Source organism: Choloepus didactylus, chromosome 25, assembly GCF_015220235.1.
Source record: "Choloepus didactylus isolate mChoDid1 chromosome 25, mChoDid1.pri, whole genome shotgun sequence".
Classification (NCBI taxonomy): domain Eukaryota; kingdom Metazoa; phylum Chordata; class Mammalia; order Pilosa; family Megalonychidae; genus Choloepus; species Choloepus didactylus.
In genome coordinates, this window is record NC_051331.1 from 7,745,757 (window position 1) to 7,769,949 (window position 24,193).

General features: G+C 48.3%; 1 protein-coding gene across 11 annotated transcripts in view; it reads right to left on the reverse strand.

The window, feature by feature from the left end:
• Nucleotides 1-24,193, reverse strand: part of CACNA1A (calcium voltage-gated channel subunit alpha1 A) — a 322,216-nt gene that overhangs the window by 79,738 nt on the left and 218,285 nt on the right. For all 11 annotated transcript variants that reach the window (XM_037818101.1, XM_037818099.1, XM_037818097.1 and 8 more), the window contains 9 exons: nucleotides 17,151-17,360; nucleotides 14,199-14,311; nucleotides 12,260-12,372; nucleotides 11,972-12,103; nucleotides 11,616-11,688; nucleotides 9,677-9,794; nucleotides 8,868-8,935; nucleotides 4,980-5,086; nucleotides 1,487-2,299 (listed from right to left, as the gene is read on the reverse strand). In XM_037818101.1, coding sequence (XP_037674029.1) covers nucleotides 1,487-2,299; nucleotides 4,980-5,086; nucleotides 8,868-8,935; nucleotides 9,677-9,794; nucleotides 11,616-11,688; nucleotides 11,972-12,103; nucleotides 12,260-12,372; nucleotides 14,199-14,311; nucleotides 17,151-17,360 — 1,747 coding nt within the window. The remainder of the gene's footprint in view (nucleotides 1-1,486; nucleotides 2,300-4,979; nucleotides 5,087-8,867; nucleotides 8,936-9,676; nucleotides 9,795-11,615; nucleotides 11,689-11,971; nucleotides 12,104-12,259; nucleotides 12,373-14,198; nucleotides 14,312-17,150; nucleotides 17,361-24,193) is intronic.

Sequence of the window (24,193 nt, forward strand, 5' to 3'; positions counted from 1 at the left end):
TTGTGGGGATACGGGGTACAGGTGCCTGAATCAGAATGACTCCACTCCATCCTCTGGAGTGTCATTAGTCAGCAACCGGCCTTACCTGCAGCCTGTTAGTTAGAGAGGCAGAATCTCAGGCTTCTCCCCAGACCTCCTGAATTCGAACCTGTGTTTTAACAAGATCTCTGGGGGTTGCTTCATGTGTACTCAATTTAGAGACGCGCTGGCCTAGCACGTGCCAAACAACAGAACCACTTGAACACATGATTAAAAAAAAATCAAGACGCTGCCCTAATAGTAATATAAAGAGGAATAAGGGGATAGAAATTCATAATAAAACAACGCTTATTTCAGCATGTAAGTTGCTGGGCTGAGGTGGCTGGGAGCTGTATGCACCCCAGAGAAACAAGTTCTGAAACGTAATCCATTCCTGTGGGTGTGAACCCATTGTCAGCAGGACCTTTTGATGAGGCTACTTCAGTTAAAGTGTGACCCACCTCCATCAGGAGGGGTCTTAATCCTATTACTGGAGTCCTTTAAAAGCAGAATGATATTCAGACATGGAAAGAAAGTCATGGGAAGCAAGAAGCTACAAGTCAACAGAGCCCAGAACAGAAGGGAGAGGCTGGGAGAGGTTCCCATGTGCTCTGCTACATGATAGAGGAGCCCAGGACCAATGACGACAGGCAGCCAGCCCCAGAGTGCCACCGTCTTTGGGAAGAAAGAATAGCTTTGATGATGCCTTGATTTTGGACGTCTGCTAACCTCAAAACAGTGAGCCAATAAAATCCTGTTGTTTTAGCCAAACCATTGCATGGTATTTGCTTTAGCAACAATGGAACTAAAAAAGTCCCTTTGTGTAGACACTCCATAGAATCTTCCAGGGATTGTTACAAAATACTGTTATGGAAAAGACTAGGTAAGGCAATGACCTGGAAGACTCCTCTAGGAAGTCCTGAACTCAGTTCTCCCCTTCAATTCTGAGGACCCAAAATGCCTTTTCAGGCCCTCTGGACACAGGTTTAGATAAAAAGACAGTTGGCTCAAAAACTGCTACAAATGGCCCGAATTTATCAAGCACTTAGTATATCACACCTTATTATTATTACCTTTTGCATGTGCCACCCCCTCATTTAATCCTGGCAATGACCCAACCAGACAGGCATCCCACTACCCCCATTTTACAGGTGAGGAATCTGAGGTTCAGAGACGTGCGTCTGCCAGCCCCAGGTCACACAGCAAGCAAACTGCAAGGCTGAGATTTCATTTAATCCTGGGGAGAGCAGGGCGTGCACCACGTGTGACTTCTCAGCGGGGTCACTTAAGGGCTCAGTTTTCCCACCTGTGAAATGGGGCTGAGACACTGGGCTCTACCTCATGGTTGCTGAAAGATGAAACGAGTGGCTTGGGAGAGCACCAGGTATACAGCAGGCGCTGCTTTGGCTGCTGCTTTTTTTTTTTAAATTATTAGGGCGATCTGAGTTGGAGAGCCGCGTCCACTTACTTCCTCCGCCGGTGCCTGCGCTCCTTCTCTTCCCGGCGCGCGTCCGCGTCGTAGGCGCCCGGGGGGCCGTGCCGGTGCCGCCTCCTGCGCTCGCCGCCGTCGGGCCCCTCGCCCTCGCCGCCCTCTCCGTCCCGCGCCGGCCGGCCGCCCTCGCGGTGTCGGGCCCTGCGCTCCGCCCTGTCCTCGGGACCCTCCTCCCCGGGCCTCCGGTGGGCGCGGTGCCGGCGGGGCTCGCCCTCGGCGCCCGTGCGGGGCGAGCCGCTGCGGCTGTCCCGGCCGCCCCCCTGCCGGTGAGGGTGCCTGCGGTGCGGCTCCCCGGCCTTGGCCCGCTCGGCCTCGCCCTCCCAGAAGCCGGGCTGCTCCGGGCCGCCCTCCCGCGGGGGGTGGTCCGACTCGCGCCCGTAGGGGCCCTCCCGGCTCAGCTCGGCCTCCTGGCTGCCAGCCCAGGGCCGCCGTGCGTCCAGGCCCCCCGCGCCGTCGGGGTCCCGGGCCCGGTCGTGGAAGCGGGCCTGTTTCCTGAGGAAGTCCTCGGCGCGCTGCTGCCCGAGGCGCTGGTCCACGGTGGGCTCGGCCACCCGGCTCTTGTTGGTGTTATTGTTGCGGTTCTCCTGGGGGTCGACCACCAGCGGCCGGTCCAGGTGGGTCTTCATGTCCGGCCGCAGGTGCCGGGCGTAGGCGGCCTTCCAGCGCTCGTCGGGGTCCAGCTCGTTGTACAGGGCCTCGCGGCTGGCCAGCAGGTTCTGCTTGCGCATCTCGCTCGTCCGCTGCTCCCACACGGACTTGGCTGACTTCTGATTCTTCTGTTGCTCCTTCCTGCGAGGGGAGGGTGCAGGGAGTTAGAGCACTGCTGGGCATCAGTCCAGGTGGGCGCCTGGGCTAACAGGTGTCTCAGCCCAGGTGGGTGTCTCTGCCCTGTAAGGGGCATTTGGGGCTAACAGATGTCTCAGCCCAGGTTGGGGGTGTCTAGGCCCAGCAAGGGGTCTCAGGCTAACAGGTATCTCAGCCCAGGTGGGCGTCTCTGCTCTGTAAGGCGCATCTGGGGCTAACAGGTGTCTCAGTCCAGGCTGGGGGGGGGGGGGTCTAGGCCCAGCAAGGGGTCTCAGGCTAACAGGTATCTCAGCCCAGGTGGGTGTCTCTGCCCTGTAAGGGGCATTTGGGGCTAACAGATGTCTCAGCCCAGGTTGGGGGTGTCTAGGCCCAGCAAGGGGTCTCAGGCTAACAGGGGTCTCAGCCCAGGTGTGTGGGGGGTCTAGGCCCAGCAAGGGGTCTCGGGCTAACAGGTATCTCAGCCCAGGTGGGCGTCTCTGCCCTGTAAGGGGCATCTGGGGCTAACAGGTGTCTCAGCCCAGGTGGGCGTCTCTGCCCTGTAAGGGGCTCCCGAGATGACAGGTGTGTCAGTCCAGGTGAGGTCTAGGTCTAGCAAGCAATCTCTGGCTAACAGGGGTCTTAGCCCAGGTGGGGTCTAGGCCAAGCAAGGGGTCTCGGGCTAACAGGTGTCTCAGCCCAGGTGGGGGTCTAGGCCCAGCAAGGGGTCTCGGGCTAACAGGTGTCCCAGCCCATGTGGGTGTTTCAGCCCAGCCAGGTATCTCATCCTGGGTGGATGTACTGGTTTGTATATATATATTATGTCCCCCAGAAAAAGCCACGTTCTTTGGTGCAGTCTTGTGGGGGCAGACCTATTAGTGTGGCTTGGGTTGGAAATTATTGGTTCGGTGTCCATGGAGATGTGACCCACCCAACTGTAGGTGATAACTCTGACTGGATAATTTCCATGGAGGTGTGGCCCTGCCCATTCAGCGTGGGCCTTGATTAGTTTACTGGAGCACTATAAAAGCTCAGACAGAAGGAGCTCACAGGTAGCTGTAGCTGGAACAGACATTATGAAGACGACCGTTGGAAGCTGACACTGACATTTTGGAGAATGCCATTTTGAAACACAACCTGGGAGCAAGCAGACACCAGCTACGTGCCTTCCCAGCTAACAGAGGTTTTCTGGATGTTATTGGCCATCCTCCAGTGAAGGTACCCAATTGCTGATGCCTTACCTTGGATACTTTATGGCCTTAAGACTGTAACTGTGTAACCAAATAAACCCCCTTTTAAAAAAGCCAATCCATTTCTGGTATTTTGCATCTCGGCAGCATTAGCAAACCGGAACAGTGCACAACTTGGCCTTCTGGGTATCTTCACCCAGGTGGACATTCCTGCTGTCCTCTCTGTTTCTCTTCAAATGCACATGAACTCCTGGGGGCAGATTTCATGTTCAAACTATTTTAACTTCTGAGCTAGCCAATCATAGTGAACACTGGCCTGGAGCAGGGTTCCAGAAGCCCCCCATGGTACCTGGCATGACCCCTTTAGTTCTGGGGCATGGGGAGGGTGGGGTCCAAGGGGAGGAACCAGGGCAGCCAGAGTGAGCACCCGAGACTTTCTGAGCTGTGTCCATGTACAACTGGGGCAGGGCAGCCAGTGGGCCCATTCCAGTGTGTTCCGGTGTGAGCCCTGCCTGGTGGGACAGAGGTTTTCCAGGGGGTTCAAGTGCACTGATAGTTAATGGACCATCAACTTCCATGCTTCCCCTCTCCTAAACTCATCTGCCAGAGAAGATGCCTTCCTGGACTCCCCTTTCACAGTCCTCCTCCTTCCACTTTAGGAAAGGAAGGGCCACCCCTTCCCCAATGTCCCATGATGCACTGCCCAAATCTCTGGACCACCAAACAAAGACCTTTTCCCTGGTCTCCCAGCTCCCACCCTCACCCTCAGCCCCACCGGTCTATTCCTCCCACAGCAGCCAGAGGGCACCTGTGAGCACCTGAGTCAGGGCATGTCCCTCCTCTATCCAGAACCCTCCATGGCTCCCACCTCACTCGGAGCAAAACAAAGTCCTCCCAGCAGCCTGCCAAGCCCTGTGTGATCTGCCCTGTCACTTTCGTGCTCTCATCAACTCCACTTGCCTCTGCTCACTCTGCTCCTGACACACCAGTCTCTTTGCCATCCAACATACTAGTTCTACTCCCACCTCAGGGCCTTTGCACAGGCTGTTCTCTCTGCCTGGGACACTGTTCCTCAGATCCTCCCATGGCTCCTCCCTCACCTCCTTCAAGTTTTGTCACCTCCTCAACGAGGCCTTCCCTGACACCTCTCTCCATCCTGTACTCCTTCCCTGCTTTACTTTTCTCTGTCGGGCTGTATCACTTTCTAACATATTACAGAATTTACTTACTTATCTTCTTTATCATCTGTTTCCCCAACTAGAATGTCAACTACAAAAAGGTGGGATTTTTTTCCTCCATTTTTCATGCTATATCCCCAGCAGCTAGAACAGTCTGGCACATAGTAGGTGCTTATTAAATATTTGAGTGTAAGTGGGTTGAGAATGGAAATGATATCTTCCTAAGACTCCCACCCTGTCAAGCCCCTCCCCCCAAATCCTTGACTGGCAGTATGTGGGGGCTGGGGAGCTAGAGGAGCGTCTTGAGTTGGGGGCACTTACACAGCTATGGACAGGTTGGCTGCGGACAGGGGACTCACTTCGGCCACCTCCTTGGCTTTCTGCAGGGCAAGTTTTTGGTTGGCTGCCTCCTCCTCTTCTTGTTCATCCTGAAAGGGACATGAGGTGCCTGTTCACAAAACACAAACTAGGCCTTGGGGCCTCATCTCTGACCTTATTGCTCACCAGGAAGACGTGAAATATTTAAAAACAGGTTTGGCCTGGGGATGGACAGATCAGAACTGAGGCCTGCCAATCATAATGGACACCAATGCTGGCTAAGTGTTCTGCTACCCGCTTCAAGTACAGATTCAATAGCCAAATCATTGTGAACCCTTCTTTAACACACAACCAAAAGAAAACAAAAGGGAAACAGGATTCCCTTCCTTTCCCACATGGAGAGTTTCCCACACAGAGAATTTGCCACATGGAGACTTTCCCACACCCTGTCTTAATGAGCTGGAAACAATAGCAAAGATTTTCCTTTCCCCCTACTTTCTGGACCATTTGAGCTCTCTGAACCAAGACTTTCAAAAAAACACCTCCTAACTCCCATATACAGAAAAGTCTGACATCCCATGGCCCATGCCATGTATTGCCAGTAGCCCTCTGGAAGAAGGAGAGGATCTGATAGTCCCAGCCCCCACCCCAGGAGGGCAGGGGAGGGGCAGCTGAGCCCTGGGGGCTTCTGCTGCTGTCCAGGGTGCTGCTCCCTGGTTAGGTTGAGAGAGGAGGAGAATGGGGGGGGGGGGGAGATGTTCTAAAAATACATACAGAAAAAGAAGTATTTGGACTTTTAATCCATCTTCAGCCTTCATGCAGGGCCTCATTTGTAAAACAGAAAACCCAACCAAGAAAAAGCAAAGAAAAAAGAAACGAGAAAGAAATGGACAGAAATGAACCGATAAGAAAAAAATCATGCGGTTGCAGGGCACCTTTCCCCCTGCACTCGGATTCTCTAGGGCAACAAGCAATCTTACCACTTTGGGAATGGTCATATCAGGACACTCTGTGGGTGACAAAAGGAAGGGGGGCCACCCTGCTCCCACAAGACCTCCCCCCTACTTCCCTCTCAGCTTGTGCCCTGCATTTCTTACAGAACCAGGACCCTCCGAACCACCACTGCATCAAAAAAAAAAAAAAAAAAAAAAAAACAACACTTGAGATACAGATTTTTGGGCCTCCCAAAGAACCCATGGAACCAGGGTGGGCCCTGGAATCTGCATTTTAATAAGCTCCCAAGTGAGTATGAAACATGCGCTCTAGTTTGACAACGTGTTCTAGATCTAAGTGGCCCAGATTCAAATCCTGGCCTTGCTGTGTGACCTTGGGTAAGTCACTCAACTTCTCTGTGCCTCAGATTCCTTGTCTAAAATTTCAACTCACCCCCACCTTTCCTATTTTAGTTTTCTTCTTAGCACTCACCAACATCTGACAAGATATATATTTTTATGAATTGATCTTATTTTCATCCATCTCTCTCACTCAAATAGGAGCCTCATGGGGTCAGTTATGTTTGCTTGTCTTGTTCTCTGCTCTGTCCCTGGATCCTAGATCACACTCTTGTGCCCAGTGGGCATTCGATAAATGCTTATCAAATGAATGACTACGTCTGTAAAATGGAGCTCAGAGTACCTGTCGCCTGAGGATTTCCATGAAGATTATACAAGATAAAAATATATCAGGGGCTTAGTGGGGAGCCTGCTACACATTAAATGCTCAAGTAAGGCTTGTGGAATAAATGAAGGAAAGAACGTAGGGCTGGGGGAGAATTTCCAGCCCTCACAGGAGGGAGACGAGTTTCCTTTTCTCCTTCCCCTTCTCCCACCATCACGCTGACTCCCAGCTCTGCCTCCTTTCTCCTCCACGACAGCCTCTGAGGACAGGCTCTTGGGACTCGGATGAGCTCATGGCTGGATCAGCCTCCAGAACATCCATCAGCCAGCTCCACGGTGGCCGGGCCTGAGTCTATGTGCTTGAGGTGGCAGAGACTTCCGTTTCCCCTCCCAGTCAGAGCTAGGCCCAGGAAATTCTCTTTCCCTCCTGCCAGGGCTGGCAGATGGAGGGTTGGCAGCCATCTGCTGAGCTTGGTTCAGTTCCTTGAACATGTCCTGGTTCTGAGCACCTCAAGGCACTGGGGGTGGGGTGGTGGGGGGCAGAAGAGGCCGAGGGGTCTCCTGGGCAGGGGAGAAGGACCCTGACCATGTTCTTTTAATGTGATGGGGTGGCTGGGGAGAAGTTTAGGCTGGATCATGGCTAACTTCTAAGATGCCTTTGTTCCCATTTCTTTCTCTCCAAATTGCAAAAAGATGCCTCCTCTGGCTCCTCTTTTCTTGGGCTGATGCACCCACCTCTGGGCATGTGAGCTGGATTCCAGCCCCATTAACCTCCTTGCCCAGATGCCTTTGTGCAGTGTGCAACCTGCACAACCATTCCCAGCAGTACTGCTCATGGGCTGTTACTGAAAGCAGTTTGCCTTCTCTGTGCCCATCTGAGGTAGACCCGAATCCCAGGAAGCCCAAGGATATATCAAAGGGGCATCTGGCACTGTGTCACCTGGATAACTCAACACCATCGACCACAAACACAAACTGAGCTTTTCCTCGCATGAATGGTCCCATGTCCCCTTGCAAATTCTCTTCCGGCCTCACTTCCTCTGCTCTTCTCTGTTCTGCTCTTTGAGGGCTCATACCTCTGTTCTCTAATTTCTTACTGATGTGGCTGTAGGAAGGTTCCTTATCCTCCCCAGCCCTCAGTTTCCCCATCTGTGAAATGGGGATAACAGTAATCCTCTATTTCATGCTTGCTGTCACCTAGCGTGCAAGAGTGCAATTAAATTTGCTATTACTATTTTCATTTTTATAATGACCCACTCAGCCCAGGTGGAAATGAAAGCTGGTAGCATGTATGGATAAAGAGCTCCTGTACTGGAGTTCTCCAGGTCTGGGTTCAAATACCTCCCCTCCCTTTACCAGCTGTGTAAATTGCCCATCGAGAACTCTAGTCCAAGGGCTGGCTTGTGTTAGATGACTAACAAATAATCATCTTTATTGAGCACTTATTGTATACCAAAACCATGCACAGGGAATTGCAATAAATAGTAGCTGCTAATATTGAGCCATCTGAGGCAGGTGACTCTGCCTGGCTGAGCCTCAGTTTCCCCCTCTGCAAAGGGAGATAAAAGGAGTGCACACCTCTTGGACTGTGTGGTGTGCTCAGAACAGTTCCCAGCATCAGATGCATTATGTAAGTTTTTATTGCTGTGTCTGGGAGATGAAGTCAGCTCCCAAGCACAGGTGAACTGGTGAAACCCCAGGTCCAAAGTAGGATACATTCCATCTGTCCCCCCAGACTCAGGAGGACCATGCCCCCCCCATGGCTTCCAGCTGGGCTTGGCCAATGGGAGGCTCCAAGTGGGGTGGGGGCGTGGTCAGAAGACAAGAGAGGATGGGTCGTTTGTCAGCTACTCTGTCCACACCTTCCTGGTTTTTAAAGGGTGTGTGGGCAGCCCCTCTTCCTGGGCTCCAGCTCCTACGTCATTCACTGCTTCCTCCTTCCAGAACTCGGGTTGTGTCCGTTCAGGCTGCCCTTATAGGTCCCCCTGATCCCGCCCACCCTCTGCAAAGGGGCCCTTCCATAACACCCCCGCAGCTGCCTCCGGTTGAGTTTGCCATCTGTTTCCTGCAGCGACCCAGACGCCTTAGTCCCTTCCACCCCCTTGGCCGGAGAGTCAGTCTGAAGAGGGCCAGCGGGTCTCGGGAGCCTCCTCCCTGGCACCGGGCATCCAGGGCTCCAAACCGTCCCCGCCCCAACCCCCATCCCTGTCCCCATCCTGATCTGCCATGAGCAGGTGGTAACCTTGCCAGAGAAATATCCCCCCACCGCCTCCACCTTGGTGAGCTCCTGGGCATTGGCCAAGTTGTCCACCGCGATGGCTAAGAAGACATTCAGGAGGGTGTCTGTAGACGCTGGAGTCAGGGAAAGAATCGCCATGGGGGGGAGCGCTCTGCCAGCTGCCATTTTGGACTGTACTTTGGGGGCTCTGCCAGCTGCCATTTTGGATCCTAGTTGGGGGGAAAGCTTTGTCAGCTCCCATTTTGCACCCCACTTGGGGGACTCTGCCAGCTGCCAATTTGGATTCCACTTGGGGGGCTCTGCCAACTACCATTTTGGACCCCACTCATGGGAGAGAAGCTCCACCAGCCTCCATTTTGGACCCCACTTAGGGGGTTCCGCCAGTTGCCATTTTGGACCCCACTTGGGGGGCTCCGCCACCTGCCATTTTGGACCCCACTTGGGGGGCTCCGCCAGTTGCCATTTTGGACCCCACTTGGGGGGCTCCGCCAGCTGCCATTTTGGACCCCACTTGGGGGGCTCCGCCAGCTTCCATTTTGGACCCCACTTGGGGGGCTCCACCAGCTGCCATTTTGGACCCCACTTGGGGGCTCTGCCAGCTTCCATTTTGGACCCCACATGGGGGCTCCATCAGCTGCCATTTTGGACCCCACTGGGGGAGCCTCAGCTGCCATTTTGGACCCCACTTGGGGGGGCTCCGCCAGCTGCCATTTTGGATCCCACTGTGTTGGGAGTGGGTGTCCACCGTCCTCCACTGTCGACCCCGCGGGGTGTCCCGGCCTCCGGATCCCCTCCTCCGCACCCCGCATTGACTCCGCCCACCCCCCACTCCCCGCGGAGGATACAGTTCCCGAAGAGCGTCAGCACGATGAAGTAGATGGAGAACACCATGCCGCCCTGCACGCCCCCCTGAGACTTGATGCCGTCGTACATGACCTCGTTCCAGTCCTCGCCTGTCAGGATCTGAAAGGGGAGGGAGAGACACACAGCCGAGCCCCCCTCAGCCGCGGGAGCCTCGGGGGGGCAGCCGTGGAGCTGGAGTTGGCCAACGCGACCCCCGAGCCCAAGGGGGGCCACAAACCTTCTGTCATCTGCTCCCTGCTGGGATAAAGGGATTTTCATATCTGCCCACATTTCTCATGTGGACGAACTACTACCTGCAAAGCACCAACAGAACACAGTGCTACATTTGGGGGCTCCCCAGGGGGCAGACCTTGAAAACAAGGACTCACATGCAAGTAGTTTATTGGGGCATGTGTGTGTGTGTGATTCCAGGATGCACCACCAGAAGAATGCAGAAATGAGACAGGGAAAGTGGAAAATGAGAGATGTGTTAGGAAGTGAATTTCCACAGTGGGCTACTGGAGCTCAGTCCGTCTGGGGGCCCCTGGAAGACTGCCTGGAACACGCACCTTAGAATCATCTTACCAGGGTGAGGGAGCTGGGATATAGATCCACCAAGGGCTGCTCCTGGTGGAAAGGTGGGCAAAAAATTCAGTGGGACAGCCTTGGGCAAAAGGACGCGGGGGCTGGCAAATTGAAGTCGGGCAGGCTCAGGTGGAAATAGAGAGGGTCAAGGGGATGGGCATGGGGCCTCCACATGATCTTCTATGCTAGTTAAAAAAAATCCAGCCTCCCCCTTTTGCGGTATTTCCATGAGGACAAAGGACTCCAAAAGTTTTAATCCGCTAGTGCAGGGTTTCTCAACCTCGGGACACTGGTGACATTTGGTGCTGTGCAGTTTTCTGGGGTGGGGACTGTCCTTGCATTGTAGGATGTTTAGCAGCATCCCTGGTCTCTACCCACTTGGAGCCAACGTCATCCTGCAGTTGTGATAACCAAAAAATATCTCTGGATGTTGCCAAATGCCTACTGGGGGACGGGATGGGGAGGTGGGGGAGGCAGAATCACTCTTGGGTCAAAATCCTTGTGCCAAAGAAATATGAGTGGTGACATGACTATAAATATGAATACCAATATTAAAATACTAAATAAAATTTTAAAATATTGGTATTTCTATTAAATACCAATTTATTACTTAAATCTTTATAAAGGTAAATTCACATACTTATGGGAAGGCTCAGAATTTGAGCTCATCATGATTTCCTTCTCCAAACTCCTGACTAGGTCTCTTACTTACAGATTACTCAGCCAGGAGAAATGCAGTAATGTCACATTTTCATAAAGTCTCTGTCCCCAAAAGAAAGAACCCACTGGAAAGATTCTGGAGGCTCCAGTTGGGCTAGTCCTAAGCCTCCCCAGGCTTGTCCTACAAGGGTACAGAAGTTGTCTGGGGTGACTGCTCAGGGTCTAACCCTTTGTCTTGGGATACAGGGTTGAGGTTTCTTCAGATGGGGGGAGGGTGGGAAAGGCAAGGCGGGGGGGAGGGATTCAGGGAGGCCCCTCAAATCCTGGGCAGGCATCCTAATTTTTCTTTTTTGTTTTTAATGCAATTTTATTGAGATATGTTCACACACCATATAATCCATCCAAAGTATACAATCAATGGCTCACAGCATCATACGGTTGTGCATTCGTCACCACAACCAATCCTAGAACACTTGCATTACTCCAAAAAACAATAAAAACCTCCAAAAATTTAAAAATAAAAATAAAAAAGAACACCCAAAACATCCCATATCCCCCACCCCTCCACCCACTATTTATTTGTTTATTTAGTCTTTATTTTATTACTCGTATACCCATACGTTGGACCCAGGGAGTGCCAAGGCACCCTAGTTTTGGACACGAGGAGGTATCCACGGGAAAGGGTGAATGTCGTACCTGAAATACTGTCATTATTGCCGCTGGAAAAGTGTCAAAGTTGGTAGGGGGAGTTCCTTCGTCGAAATTAAACCTGCAGAGAGGACCCAGACGTTCCACTGTCCAAAGGCTTGGCTCAGCATCTGGTCTCTGGGACGATGACCCAGCACCCCCAGGGGGTCATCCTGGCTGGTATCCCGGACCCCGTCTGCCTTTGGGGAAGGCAGTGGGGGGTCCCAGCCACCAGGAGGGTAGAGTCTGCATGATTGAGGTGGGTGAGGGTCTCCGGATGCCGGGAGCTAGGGGAGTGGGGGCATGGGGGGCTCCGAGCCCGGACCCCAGGGCAGCAGAAGTTGGAGCTTCTGCCGGGGACTTACTGGCCGCCAAAAAGTTGCATTCCCAAGAGGGCAAAGACAACAATGAAGAGGAAAAGAAGGAACAACAGACTGATGATGGATTTCATGGAGTTGAGAAGAGACACGACCAAGTTCCTGAGAGAGGCCCAGTACCTGGAGAGAGATGCCCAGTGTGCGGGTCAGGCCAGAGTTGTGGAAGTGGGGGATGGTGGTGGTGGGAGACAGCCCCCAGGCCAGCCCGCCCTCCTCCCGGCCCCACCCTGCTCCCCACCCCCCCCATCGGTGTGCCGAGGAACCCCCAAGACTTACTTTGTGACTTTGAAAATACGCAATAACCTGAGAGCTCGTAACACGCTGATGCCGAAGGATGTGCCAGGTTTTATGACAGCCCAGATGACTTCAAAGATGCTCCCGATTATGACCTAGAACGGAGACTGATGTTGCATCCAGGGACGGTGCCTGGTTTCTAGCACCCGCAAACACCCCTTGACGTCTCCCCCGGGCCCGATCTTTGGAGGAGCAGAACCCAACTCCCAGCCCTAAATGCAGAGAGGGAGAGGGTCTCAGACCCCTCTCCTTCCTTCCTTTTTTTTCTTAGCAAGAGATCGTGCAGACCAAAGAATTCCCAAAACATAACAAAACAAATGTTCATATAACTGTCCCTTATTTCAAGACATAGGACATGTCAGCAGCTGGGAAACCTCTGGGGACCCCTAGAAATAACCACCATCCTAATTTTTGTGATAACCATTTCCTTTCCTTTCGGTCATTGAAGTGAAATTCACATAACATGAAATTAACCTTTTAGGGGGCATTTAGTACGTTCGCAATGCCCTGCAACCACCGTCTCCATCTAGTTCCAAAACATTTCCATCACTCTCAAAGGACACCCCGAACCCCATTCTCCCACCCTCACTCCCGGCCCCTGAAAACCACTAATCTGCTTTCTTTCTCTACAGATTTACCTATTCTGGACATTTCACATAAATGGGGTCATATAATATACTACCTTTTGGTCTGGCTTCTTTCACTTAGCATAATGTTTTCAAGTTCCCTGCCTTTTACAATTATCTACACATGCATCTCTAAACAATGTAGTTTAATTTCGTCCATTTGAACTTTGAGTGGAATTATTCTACATGGACTCATTTTGTCAGCGTCTGCCTCCTTTTAGTCAATATTATTTGGGTGATTTATGCAACGTGTGTGGTTGTTGGTTCCCTTTCTCTGCTGCATTGTATTCCATTATGTGGATGCACCGCAATTTATATATTCATTCTACTGCAAAGGGAAACTTGGATCATTGGTTTGAGGTTACCACAAATAAAGCTGTTGAGAACATTTGTTTATGCATCTCCTGCATGCGTGCAGTGGAATTTCCAGGTCACTGAATATCTTTGACTGAAGTAGTATGCTAGTTTGGATGTATTAAGTCCCCCAAAATGCCACGTTCTTTAATGTGATCTTGTGGGGGCAGATGTATTAGTGTTGACTACATTGGAATCCTTTGAGAGTTTCCATGGAGATGAAACTCAGCCAACTGTGGGCAAGACATTTGACCGGATAATTTCCATGGAGGTGTTACCCCACCCATTCAGGGTGGGTCTGAATTAAATCACTGGAGCCATATAAAAAGCTGACAAACAGAAGGAACTCAGGGCAGCTGTGAGTGACATTTTGGAGAGCAACTGAGAGTGACATTTTGAAGGACAGCTGCAGCTAAGAGAGGACAAAACGCCCCAAGAGCAACATTTTGGAGAACGCCATTTTGAAATGCTACCTGGGAGCAAGCAGATGCCAGCCACATGCCTTCCCAGCTAACAGAGGTTTTCTGGATGCCATTGGCCATCCTCCAGTGAAGGTACCCAATTGTTGATGCCTTACCTTGGACATTTTATGGCCTTAAGACTGTAACTTTGTTACCAAATAAACCCCCTTTATAAAAGCCAATCCATTTCCGGTATTTTGCAAAACAGCAGCATTAGCAAACCGGAACAAGTAGGAAAGGCCCCTCTGCTTTCCAAAGAGGTTCTACAAAACTCCCATCCCACCAGATGAGGCTGAGCATTCTGGGGTGCTCCATATCCTCACCCATGTTGGGGACTGTCCTCTCATCCCTTCCTTCTACAGCCAGCTGAGTCTCTCATGTCCAGGGGGCACCCTCCCTCTCCCACTTTGGTGTCCCCAGTTATTGCCCATTCCAGGCATGAGCTGGAGGGAGGAGCTCCTTGGAAATTGGAGCACTTACCCCACAGTCAAAGCAGTTGAAGGAAGAGTGGAAGTAAGGCCGCGTCCCAAGTCCGTACATTTTTATAAACATTTCGGACATAAAGAGTCCTAAGAAAATGAATTCTGCATAGTCTAAAAGGGAGAGAGGGGGTAACAGAGAGGAGGTTAGGTATGGGGGCCATCAGGTGGTTCTGAATCTCCTCTTATTGGTGACCATGTCCCTCGCCTGGTCTGACAGCAGGGAGGGGGTGGTTTTTAGAGGTCTTTGTTGAAGATTATTCAAAGCCTTCCTTTCTGTGGGCTTCACATTTCCCTCTGTTAAAGGAGAAATGCAATAATTGCCCCTACGCTCCAACTCACCAACCCCAGAACAATCTTAAAAGGAGTGAGAAAAAGTTCAGTGGGTCTCCACCTCATAGTTTTTGCCCTGGTTTGATGAGAAGGGTTGGCCTGCCAACTTATAGCCAAGGATCCAGCTTTTGTCTTGACTTGTGATTTCCTGGGTGCTTATTACATTACTAAAACGAACTCACCCACTAACTAAAAGTATAACAAAAGGCCATGCATGGTCCCATGTTGTCAGTGTGTCATGGTCCAAGAGTTATGATTAGTGGACTTTTGTATGTGAGCTGACAAAGGGAAAAAAGAAATAGAAATTTTAATGGTGTCCTATTTGTAATCCTGATGTTAGGGACTCTGTTGGAAGATCCCAGGCATGACTTTTCTCCTGACTTGGAAAACCTTACTCATGTCCCTTGGAAATTCTGTCTTGCTGGTGTCTAAAAGTCTTGAGCAAGATAAAGCTTTTTAGTTTTTGGTGAGAAAGCATACAGGTTTAGACGCCTCAGAGAGAGGTAAATCATGGATATTCACTTGCTCTAGTAAATAAATGGCTAATATCAGGTCCTTTTCTGAGAGCGCTTTCCTGTAGGACATGGATATCCACCTCATGGATTGGAAGAAGGAGGGGTAAGGAAGGTTTCCAAAGGGAAAAGAGCACACAGAAGGGGAAGACTGAGGATCCAAACTTGTGAGCATTTCACAATTTTGACCACTTAGCTAATTCTATTTGAGGGCCTTTGCTTTAAAGAGGTGGTTTGAACTGACTGTTAAGACTTTTAACACTGTTTCCTGATTGAAAATTTCCCTAATTTTTAGGACTTCCAGGACACTTCTAGTGCATGAGTAGAATTCTAGGGTCCTCCAGATCTTGCCAGCCCCAGGGACATCCAAAATATTTAGCAAAGGCCAAAATATCAGTGAAGGAAACCTTTCCACAACATTTGGTACATTCCAAGACCTGCCAGAGCAACTCTGGGAGGAATGAAGAATTTCCGAGATGCTTGTTCCCTGGTTATCATGGAAACACGTTAGCCTGCAAAACATAAGACCCATGAGAATTACCAGGTCTATAGCATTGGTGGATCTGGAAGAAATTTCAGGACCATCAAATCCAATTTCCATCAAGGAAAGATGAGGAATGTGAGACCCAACAAAACTATTATGCTTCACTGAATCCAAGACTCACATTTTGTTCACTTTTCAGCATATCTGAAATTGGGTGCATCTCATTGGCGTGTTCTAGTTTAGCTGGCAGCATTGCTGTATTTCTCAGTGGCACATAAAATAAGTGTGCCTTAAAAGTGAAGACATCTTCAATCAACGAACAATGGTAATGATTTGTCCAAGGTCATATGATGAGTTAGGGGTGGGCAGGGAGGGATCTGTCGTTAGACAGGGCTTGTATTCTGGAGCCTGGGTTCAAATTCTAGCTTCGATATTTACTAGCTGTGTGACCCTGGGCAAGTTACTCAACCTCTCTGTGTCTCAGTTTTCTTAACTGAAAAATGGGAATGATTAAAGGACCTATATGGACCCAGAGGCCCCAGACAGGAAGTCCCAACCCTTATTCTTAAACCAGGACACAGCATGAGGTGATAAGGAGGGGGAATATGGGACTTTAAAAATAGACTATCAGAGGAGGTTAAGACAAGAAGCTTTCTCATTTATGAGAGATTCCAGGGGGACCAAATGCAATTACCAAAATTGGAACTAGGTCAGGGCTCTCAGAAGAACTGGCCGCTGGGGGAGGGGTGTGTCCTGGGGATCAGTCAATGCAACTGGAACAATTACCTGGGCTAAGATCCCAGGCCTCTTTAGGCTGAAGATTTGACTATCTCCAGTGGCTGACCTGGGTCAGCTCTGAACCAGGTCAGATGGGCAGAGAAGCCCCAGCCCTGAGTCAAACAAGCCAGCAGATGCAGGAGAAGGGCATCCAGCAGGCAAAAGGTTCTTTGAAGTCCTCACTGGGGACCCACAGTGGGGTCCACTTGCTTTCCTCTCTGCCCAGTCACTACTCTTGTTGATTACTCAGCACTCTTTACTTTTCAGATCCTGCTCAGAGGTGTCCCTCCACCTTTCAGTCTCTCCTCACCCCCACCTGGCTCTCACTTTTGATACCCTTTTACGTTAATTTCTAGAATCTGAGAACAGGCCCAGACGACAGAAGCCTTGGGGATCCTGGTACCTATGGGGGGGGCAAGATGCTCTCACATTTGCTGGAGGGAGCCTTCTGGGAATGAGCTCAAGCCATAAGCAAGCCCAAAAGGACAAGACAGGAAATGGGAAAGAAGCAGAAAGTTTGAAAGAAGAAGACAAAAGCGGGGAGTCAGACATGAACAATCTACGGGCCATTCCCCATCCCTGAGGCTTCCTTATGTCTCTCCTCTCTAAGGAAGAGATCACGCAACTATTTGGAGAATTCCAGACCCAAAGAAGGTGGGCTTTGCAGCATTGGGAACATCAGCCCCAATCACATTTGCAGAAGTGACCAAATGAAAGGGCAAATTCAACGAGGCCCAAAGGAGGAACAGGTGCTGCCTGAGAAAGAGGACTGAAAAAAAAAAAAAAAAAGGGTGTGAGGAAGGGATCAGGGAGCTGATGGGCCAGGGCTGGGCCAGGGGGTACTCACAGAGGAAGTCGGAGAGCCACTCAGGCTGGTTGTAATGAACGATAGCCACACACAGGGTGTTGAGGGCTACCAGACTGAGCACAGTCCAGTAGAAGGCCTGAGTTTTCACCATGCGGCGGATGTAGAAACGCATCCTCCTCTCCTTTTTGTGAAAAAAAGTCGAGTTCTCCAGCTTGGCACTTTTAATGCTGGCTCGGGCGAAGGGAGACCCTGCCGGGGGAAGGACGGAGAATGTCAAGCAAGGGTGGAGACTGTCATGGGCTTGGCTTCCCAGGGGTGCCCAGGAGACAACAGCTTTGAAAGGATGAGTATCGGATGTAACCAACGTGTGTGTAGGAATTCACTGGGGAGGCTGGCTTCTCTGCATCACTGGAGCCGACTTCCATGTTCTCCCCTTCCTGGCCATGCCTGATGCCTCTGCGGCCCCCCCGGTGCTGAGGCTGGTGACAGAGCAGCACGAAGCAGGCTGGGAAAGCCTCCAGGAGGAGGTGATGGGGGTGGGAGGCAGGAAAAGGGTAAAGCTAATTTTCCATGGACGCTTCACATTAGAAATCTGGACCTCAATTATACCCCTTTCTGTTCTTGCCCCAGGTTCTGCCTCCACATACTTTCATTCCTAAGCAATTATTGAGCAACCACTGTGTGCCAGGTTTTGGGGGAACAGACTGTGTGTGTGGGGGTGGAGGGTGGGAGCCAGGGGTTAGGGAGAAGGGATTGCACTGCTCCAGGCTGAGGAAGGGGAAGAGGTGGGTGGACCCAGCATGTGCATTATTTAAGGTAGAGTCAACCTTGATGCTGGATCAGATGTGTGTGGGAAAGAGAGGGAGGAGCCAAAAGTTTTGCCCTGAGCATTTGGAAAGATGGAGCTGTCAACCAATAAGAAAGGAAGGTGCCAGAGGGGCAGGTTTGCAGGGAGGGTCAGGGCTCAGATTTGGATGGTTGAGTTTATTGTCTAAAATCTTGAAAACCTGCAATTGTGTTCATTTGTTTGTTTATTGATTTCCTCATTTGTTTGTTCATTCATTAGTTCATTCAGTCATGGATTTGTTTATTCATTCATCTTTTCATTTGTTTATTCATCCATCCATCCATTTGTTTGTTCATTCATTCATTAATTCACCTCAGTTTGTTCATTTGATCATTTCTTCATACATCCACTCATCCATTCATTAGTTCATCCATTCATTAATTCACCTATCAATTTGTTCATTTGTTTGATCATTTATTCATACATCTGCTCATCCATTCATTAGTTCATTCATTTGTTCATTCACCCAGCATGTTTACTGAGTCCATCCCACCTGCCAGGCATGACACACAGCAAAGCACTTGGCTTTCTAGGGAACCTGTGGCCTCACAAGATGCCATTTGCTATTAGTAAATTCTAACCAGGGGTTGCAAATTGGCATCTAGGAGCCATATTGGTTCAAACTGGGTTTGTAAAAGTTGAAATTATTGGTCCACACTTAAACTCTGGGAGATATTCCCATAAAAATATGGATTTCGGCTTCTCTTGAATGGACAAAACAGCTGACATTTAGTGACCCTTTGGCAGACACCAGGCTTTGTGGCGAACATATTTGACCTGAGAAATGACTTGTTCCCCAGCACAACCCTTTGAGTAGAGGTCATTTTACAGCCGAGGAAGTGGAGGCTGAGAAGCCCAAGGACTTGCTACAAAGTGTCCATGTGGGCTTCAGAGCTTGTGTTCGTGCCCACCATGTCCGACTCCCTCCTGGGACATGCAGCCATCGTGGGGGCACATTCCCACCAGCAGCAGCCAGCCAGGTCCAGCAGCTGTGGCCCCCTTGCAGGGCTCCTCTCCTTCCTGACACAGACCCTTCTCTCATGTCCAACAGCTGCCCAAACTGCTGGGGTGGGTCCTCACGGCCATTCCCAGTTGAGTAGTTTCCCCATGTTATAGGTTAAACCGTGTCCCCCAAAAGAACAAATGAATGAACTAATAAATGGATGAGCAGATGTATGAAGAAATGATCAAACAAATGAACAAATTGATAGATGAGTTAATGAATGAATGAACGAACAAATGAATGGATGGTTGGATGATGGATGGATGAACACATGGACAGATGAACGAATAAACAAATGCATGACTGAATGAACTTATGAATGAACAAACAAATGAAGGAATCAATAAACAAACAACTGAATGAAACTGCAGGCTTTAAGATTTTAGAAGATAAACTCAACCATCCAAATCCGAGCTCTGACCCTCCCTGGCACCTTCCTCTCTCATTGAATGACAGCTCCATCCTTCCAAATGCTCAGGGCAAAAATCTTGGCTCTTCCCTCTCTTTCCCACACCTATTTGATCCAGCATCAAGGTTGACTCTACCTTAAATAATGTACATGCCGATTCCACCCACCTCTTCCCCTTTCCCAGCCTGGAGCAGTGCAATCCCTTCTATCCCTTCTCCCTAACCCCTGGCTCCCACCCTTGCCCCCCACAGTCTGTTCCCCCCATAGTCCTAACCCTGGTCTTGTGAACGGGACCTTATTTGGAAATTGAGTGTTGGAAGATGTGATTCATTAAAACGAGGCCCAATGGGGTTAGGGTGGGTCCACATCCAATACAAGAAGAGGAAAATCTGGGCATAGACAGACAGACAGACAGACAGAGGGAAGAAGACTATGGGAACACAGATCAGAGACTGGAGGGACGTCTCTACAAGCCAAGGAGGCTGGCAACCAATCGCTAGAAGCTAGAATCTCCTGTACAGGTTTCAGAGGAAGCAAACACCTTGATTTTGAACTTCTGGCCTCTGGAACTGAGCCAATACATTTCTGTTGTTTTAAGCCTCCTGGTTTGTGGTTCTTTGTGGTTCTTTGTTATGGCAACCACAGGAAGCTAAGGTACGGCAGCATCCAAAGATGAGTCCAGGACCTGCAGGGCTCTAAGGGGTTTCATAAAGAGGAATGAGACTCTTGGGGAGTCTTTTGCAGGGGTCAGAGCCAGATGCTCCATGGGTCAAGGGAGAGAGAAAGGCTGACCCCAACAGGTGGGTGACCCCTGAACCCCACTGCTGCTGGGAAACCTGGCCCCACCATCCCCTGATGGGTGATCTTGGATGGGTCACCTTTTCTCTCTGGGCTCTGGTTTGCCAGGCTGCTGTGACAAACACAACACAATGGGTTGGCTTAAACTATGGGCTTTATTGGCTCATGGATTTGAGGCTTGGAAAAGTCCAACATCAAGCTCTCAGCAAGGCTTGCTTTCTCCCTGAAGACTGTAGTGTTTTGGTGCTGACTGCTGGTGATCCTTGGCTTGTATCCCTGTCTTGGGTTACGCGGTGATGTCCTCTCCTTTCTCTTCTGGGTTCCATCGACTTCCGGCTTCTGGTGTCTCCCTGTGGCTTTTGCTCCCTATGTCTGAATTTCTTCTGCTTGTAAAGGCCTCCAGGTCCTAACCCCATGCAGCTGGTGCCACACCTTAATTTAAACTCACATCTTCAAGAGGTCTTGTCTACCATGGGCTCACACCCACAGGAAAGTGGATTAAGGTTAAGAACATGTCAAAATTCATCTGCTATAGTTGTCATCTGTAAATTGGGGACAACCACATTTCTAACCTCATAGGGCATTCGTGGGAAACAGAGGCATTTAAAGCACCTTAGATGGTGCCTGGGAAGTTGTAATTATTTGGCATAATCTCCTACTGCAGCTCCAAAGACAGAAACCAAAACCCAATTTATGGGCCATTTCATCAGGAATGTGGTTCCTGATCACCCCAGCTTTGAGAAACTTACCCTGATGGGGAGACCCTTTCCTCAAGAAGGGAAGGGGACATAACTGTTAATTGAACACCTACTACATGCTAAGTTCTCTGCTAGTGAGATACTGCCACCTCTGTTTATCACACTTATATACTCACTTTGACCCATGCTCCCTTTTCCTATACATTCTTTTTTGTTTTGTTATGAAAGTTTTATCATGCTAATATATATATATATATTTATATCACCAAGTCTCCCATTTTAACGTGCACAATTGAGTGGTGTTAATTACATTCACGATGTTCTGCTACCATCACCACCATCCATTACCACTACTCTTCCATTACTCCAAGTAGAAATTCCATACCCGCCAGGCAATAACTCCCCATCTCCTCTGCCCCCAGCCCCTGATAACCTCCAATCTACCTTTTCTCTCTATGAATTAGCTTATTCCAGGCATTTCATATAGCTGGAATCATGCAATAGTTGTTCTTTTGTGTCTGGCTTATTTCACTCAACATAATGTTTTAGAGGTTCATCCATGTTGTGGCATGGATCAGAACTTCTTTCCTTTTTATGGGTGAATAATATTTCTATACATTCTTGCCTCTAATTCTTCTCTGATGTCTGGACTTGTAATGGCAGGCAATCCTTAGATTAAAAAAACTTTTTTAGTAATATACCTTATTGAACCAAATATATCCAAAATACTATCATTTCAGCATGTAATCAATTTAAAAATTCATTAATGAGATTTTTTACATTCCTTTTTTTTTGTATTAAGTCTTCCAAATCCGATGTGTTGTTTTCTATAAAATACATACAGATCAGCCACATTTCAAAGGATCCTTACCATGGAGTGCTCTAAACCAGTGTTGGCACTTGATAGTAAGTTCATTGATTGTAAATTAGACTGCTTTATAATGTGCATTTAAAATGACTGAACAGTGCCACTGAATCACCAATTACATAAGACTGTATTTACTATGGTACAACATGAGGACAAACAAACACAGTTCCTGCCTTCGTGTGAAATTTGTACTTATTAATTTTTTTATGGGAATAAATAAAGGAAAAGGCATTTCCTTGCCAGAATCCTGGCATTCCAGAGTTCTCCTTTGGGGAAAGATTGGGGGTGCCTTTCTGGTGTGTTTTGAGACACCAGGCCAAGGATATAGGTTTGGGAAGCTTTGCCTACAGCACGTCTGCCCATCAGAGATAAAGCCTGACTTTTGGATCCATTTAGAAAGCTGAAAGTCACCCCTCCTTCTTAATGGCAGGGAACAGCATCAACTCTTACTCATCCTGACAGCTTCCTACTTCCTACTTTGTCTGTACATCCATCCATCCATTTGTTCATTCATTCATTAATTTGTCTATCTGTTGTTCATCTGTTAGTTCATCCATCCATCCATCCATCTGTTCATTCATTTGTTCATTAGTTTATCTATTGTTCATCATCTGCTAATTCATGTATCAATCCATCCATCCATCCATTCATCCATCTGTTCATTTATCAATTTGTCTATCTGTTGTTCATCTGTTCATTCATCCATCCATCCATCCATCTGTTCGTTCATTCATTCATTAGTTTATCTGTTGTTCATCCATCTGTTAATTCATTTATCCATCCATCCATTTGTTCATTCATCCATCCAGTCATTCATTCATTCACTAATCATTCATTTCCTAATCTTCTTTTTTTAACTTTTTAAAAAATTTTTAAATGCAATTTTATTGAGATATATTCACATAACATAAATCCTCCAAAGTGTACAATCAGTTGTTTACAGTATCATCACATAGTTGTGCATTCATCACCACAATCAATCTTTGCACATTTTCATTACTCCAAAAAACAAAATTAAAATAAAAATAATAAAGAACATCTGAAACATCCCATTCCCCTCCTCCCCCCATTGTTCATTTACTTATTTATTTTTTTAACACTCATTCATTGTTTTTTTTAACTTTATCTAAAAATTAAAAAACAAAAACAAAAAACATTTCAAACAAAACTAAAACAAAGGAATAAGAAAAAACAAATAACCTAAAATTACTACTACTACTACTGTGTGACTTGTGTCCTCACAAGTTTATCAAATGCCTGCCTTGAACTTGGGTTCCCTAAGTAGCAAGTTTTTCTATGCCAGTCACAAATTCTAGAGCAGGATCTTGCCCAGACAAACCCTCTGTGAATATATGTCACAGCTTCCTGAAATGCCTTCCACCCCCTCCCCAACTCCAGCCACAAAAACTCTGTCTGGAGGCCTGGTTTAAAATGTCTTTTCTTGAAGCTTTCTTTGATTTCCCTACCAAACAAATTCCTCTCCACCCTGTACAGCTGTAAGAGTCCTCATCTCAGCTCCTTATCATTAGTCTCTATTGTTTTCATGCAACTTTTAATTTATTTAATTTTCTGATTCCAAAAGTAATGCATGTCATTAATTCATACATTACAGAAAAATGAAATGTAAAAAGTCAAAATCCCTTGTAATCCTCCACTTTCCAGTTCATCTTCAAGTACATCTTATGTTTCTTAACATTATTTTTAAAAATGGGATCATATTGTACATAATGTTGTGCAACTTCCTTTTCTCATTAAAAAATATATCTCAAACATCTTTCTATGCCAGTAGCAGCCCTGCTCTTTTTCCTGACTTTGTAGTATTCCCCTGCATGTATATTCTCTAATTTCCTTAACCATATCCCCACTCCTGGGCATGTGAATTGTTCCTGGCTTTTGTTTTTCCCAACACTAAAAAGAGTGCTCCTTCTGTGCACCTTTGCACTTGTGTAGGAATGTTTTTGAAAGTGGAAATTCTAGGTCAAACAGTATAAACATCTATAATTAAAGAATGCCATATCATACACCAAAATCCTGTGCAGATTTATATTCCTTCTAACAGCATATGAAAATGCTCATTTCCTCACATCTTTGCCCACACTGGGTTTTACTACTTTTCCATCTTTGCCAGAATGATTGATGAAAAATAACATCCCCTTGTTAATTAAGGGCAGGTATCTCAGATTTTCTCCGTGCCTGGCATTCAATAAATGAGGCATGAACAGAAATTTTTTGTTCATCAATATATAACAGATTTTAAAAATGGAAGCAAACTCATTGGGAAAATATGTGGACAGACATCACTGATAAAATGCATAAAGCACTGATGGACCACTATGATTTTTGTCACTTGCTCAAAGGAGATAAACAGATGTAACCGCAAGTGGAAATAGAAGTTGCTGATCATTACAAGGAAAAGTGCGTTTGGGCTAGAAATTAAAAACACAAATTAAGACAAGCTT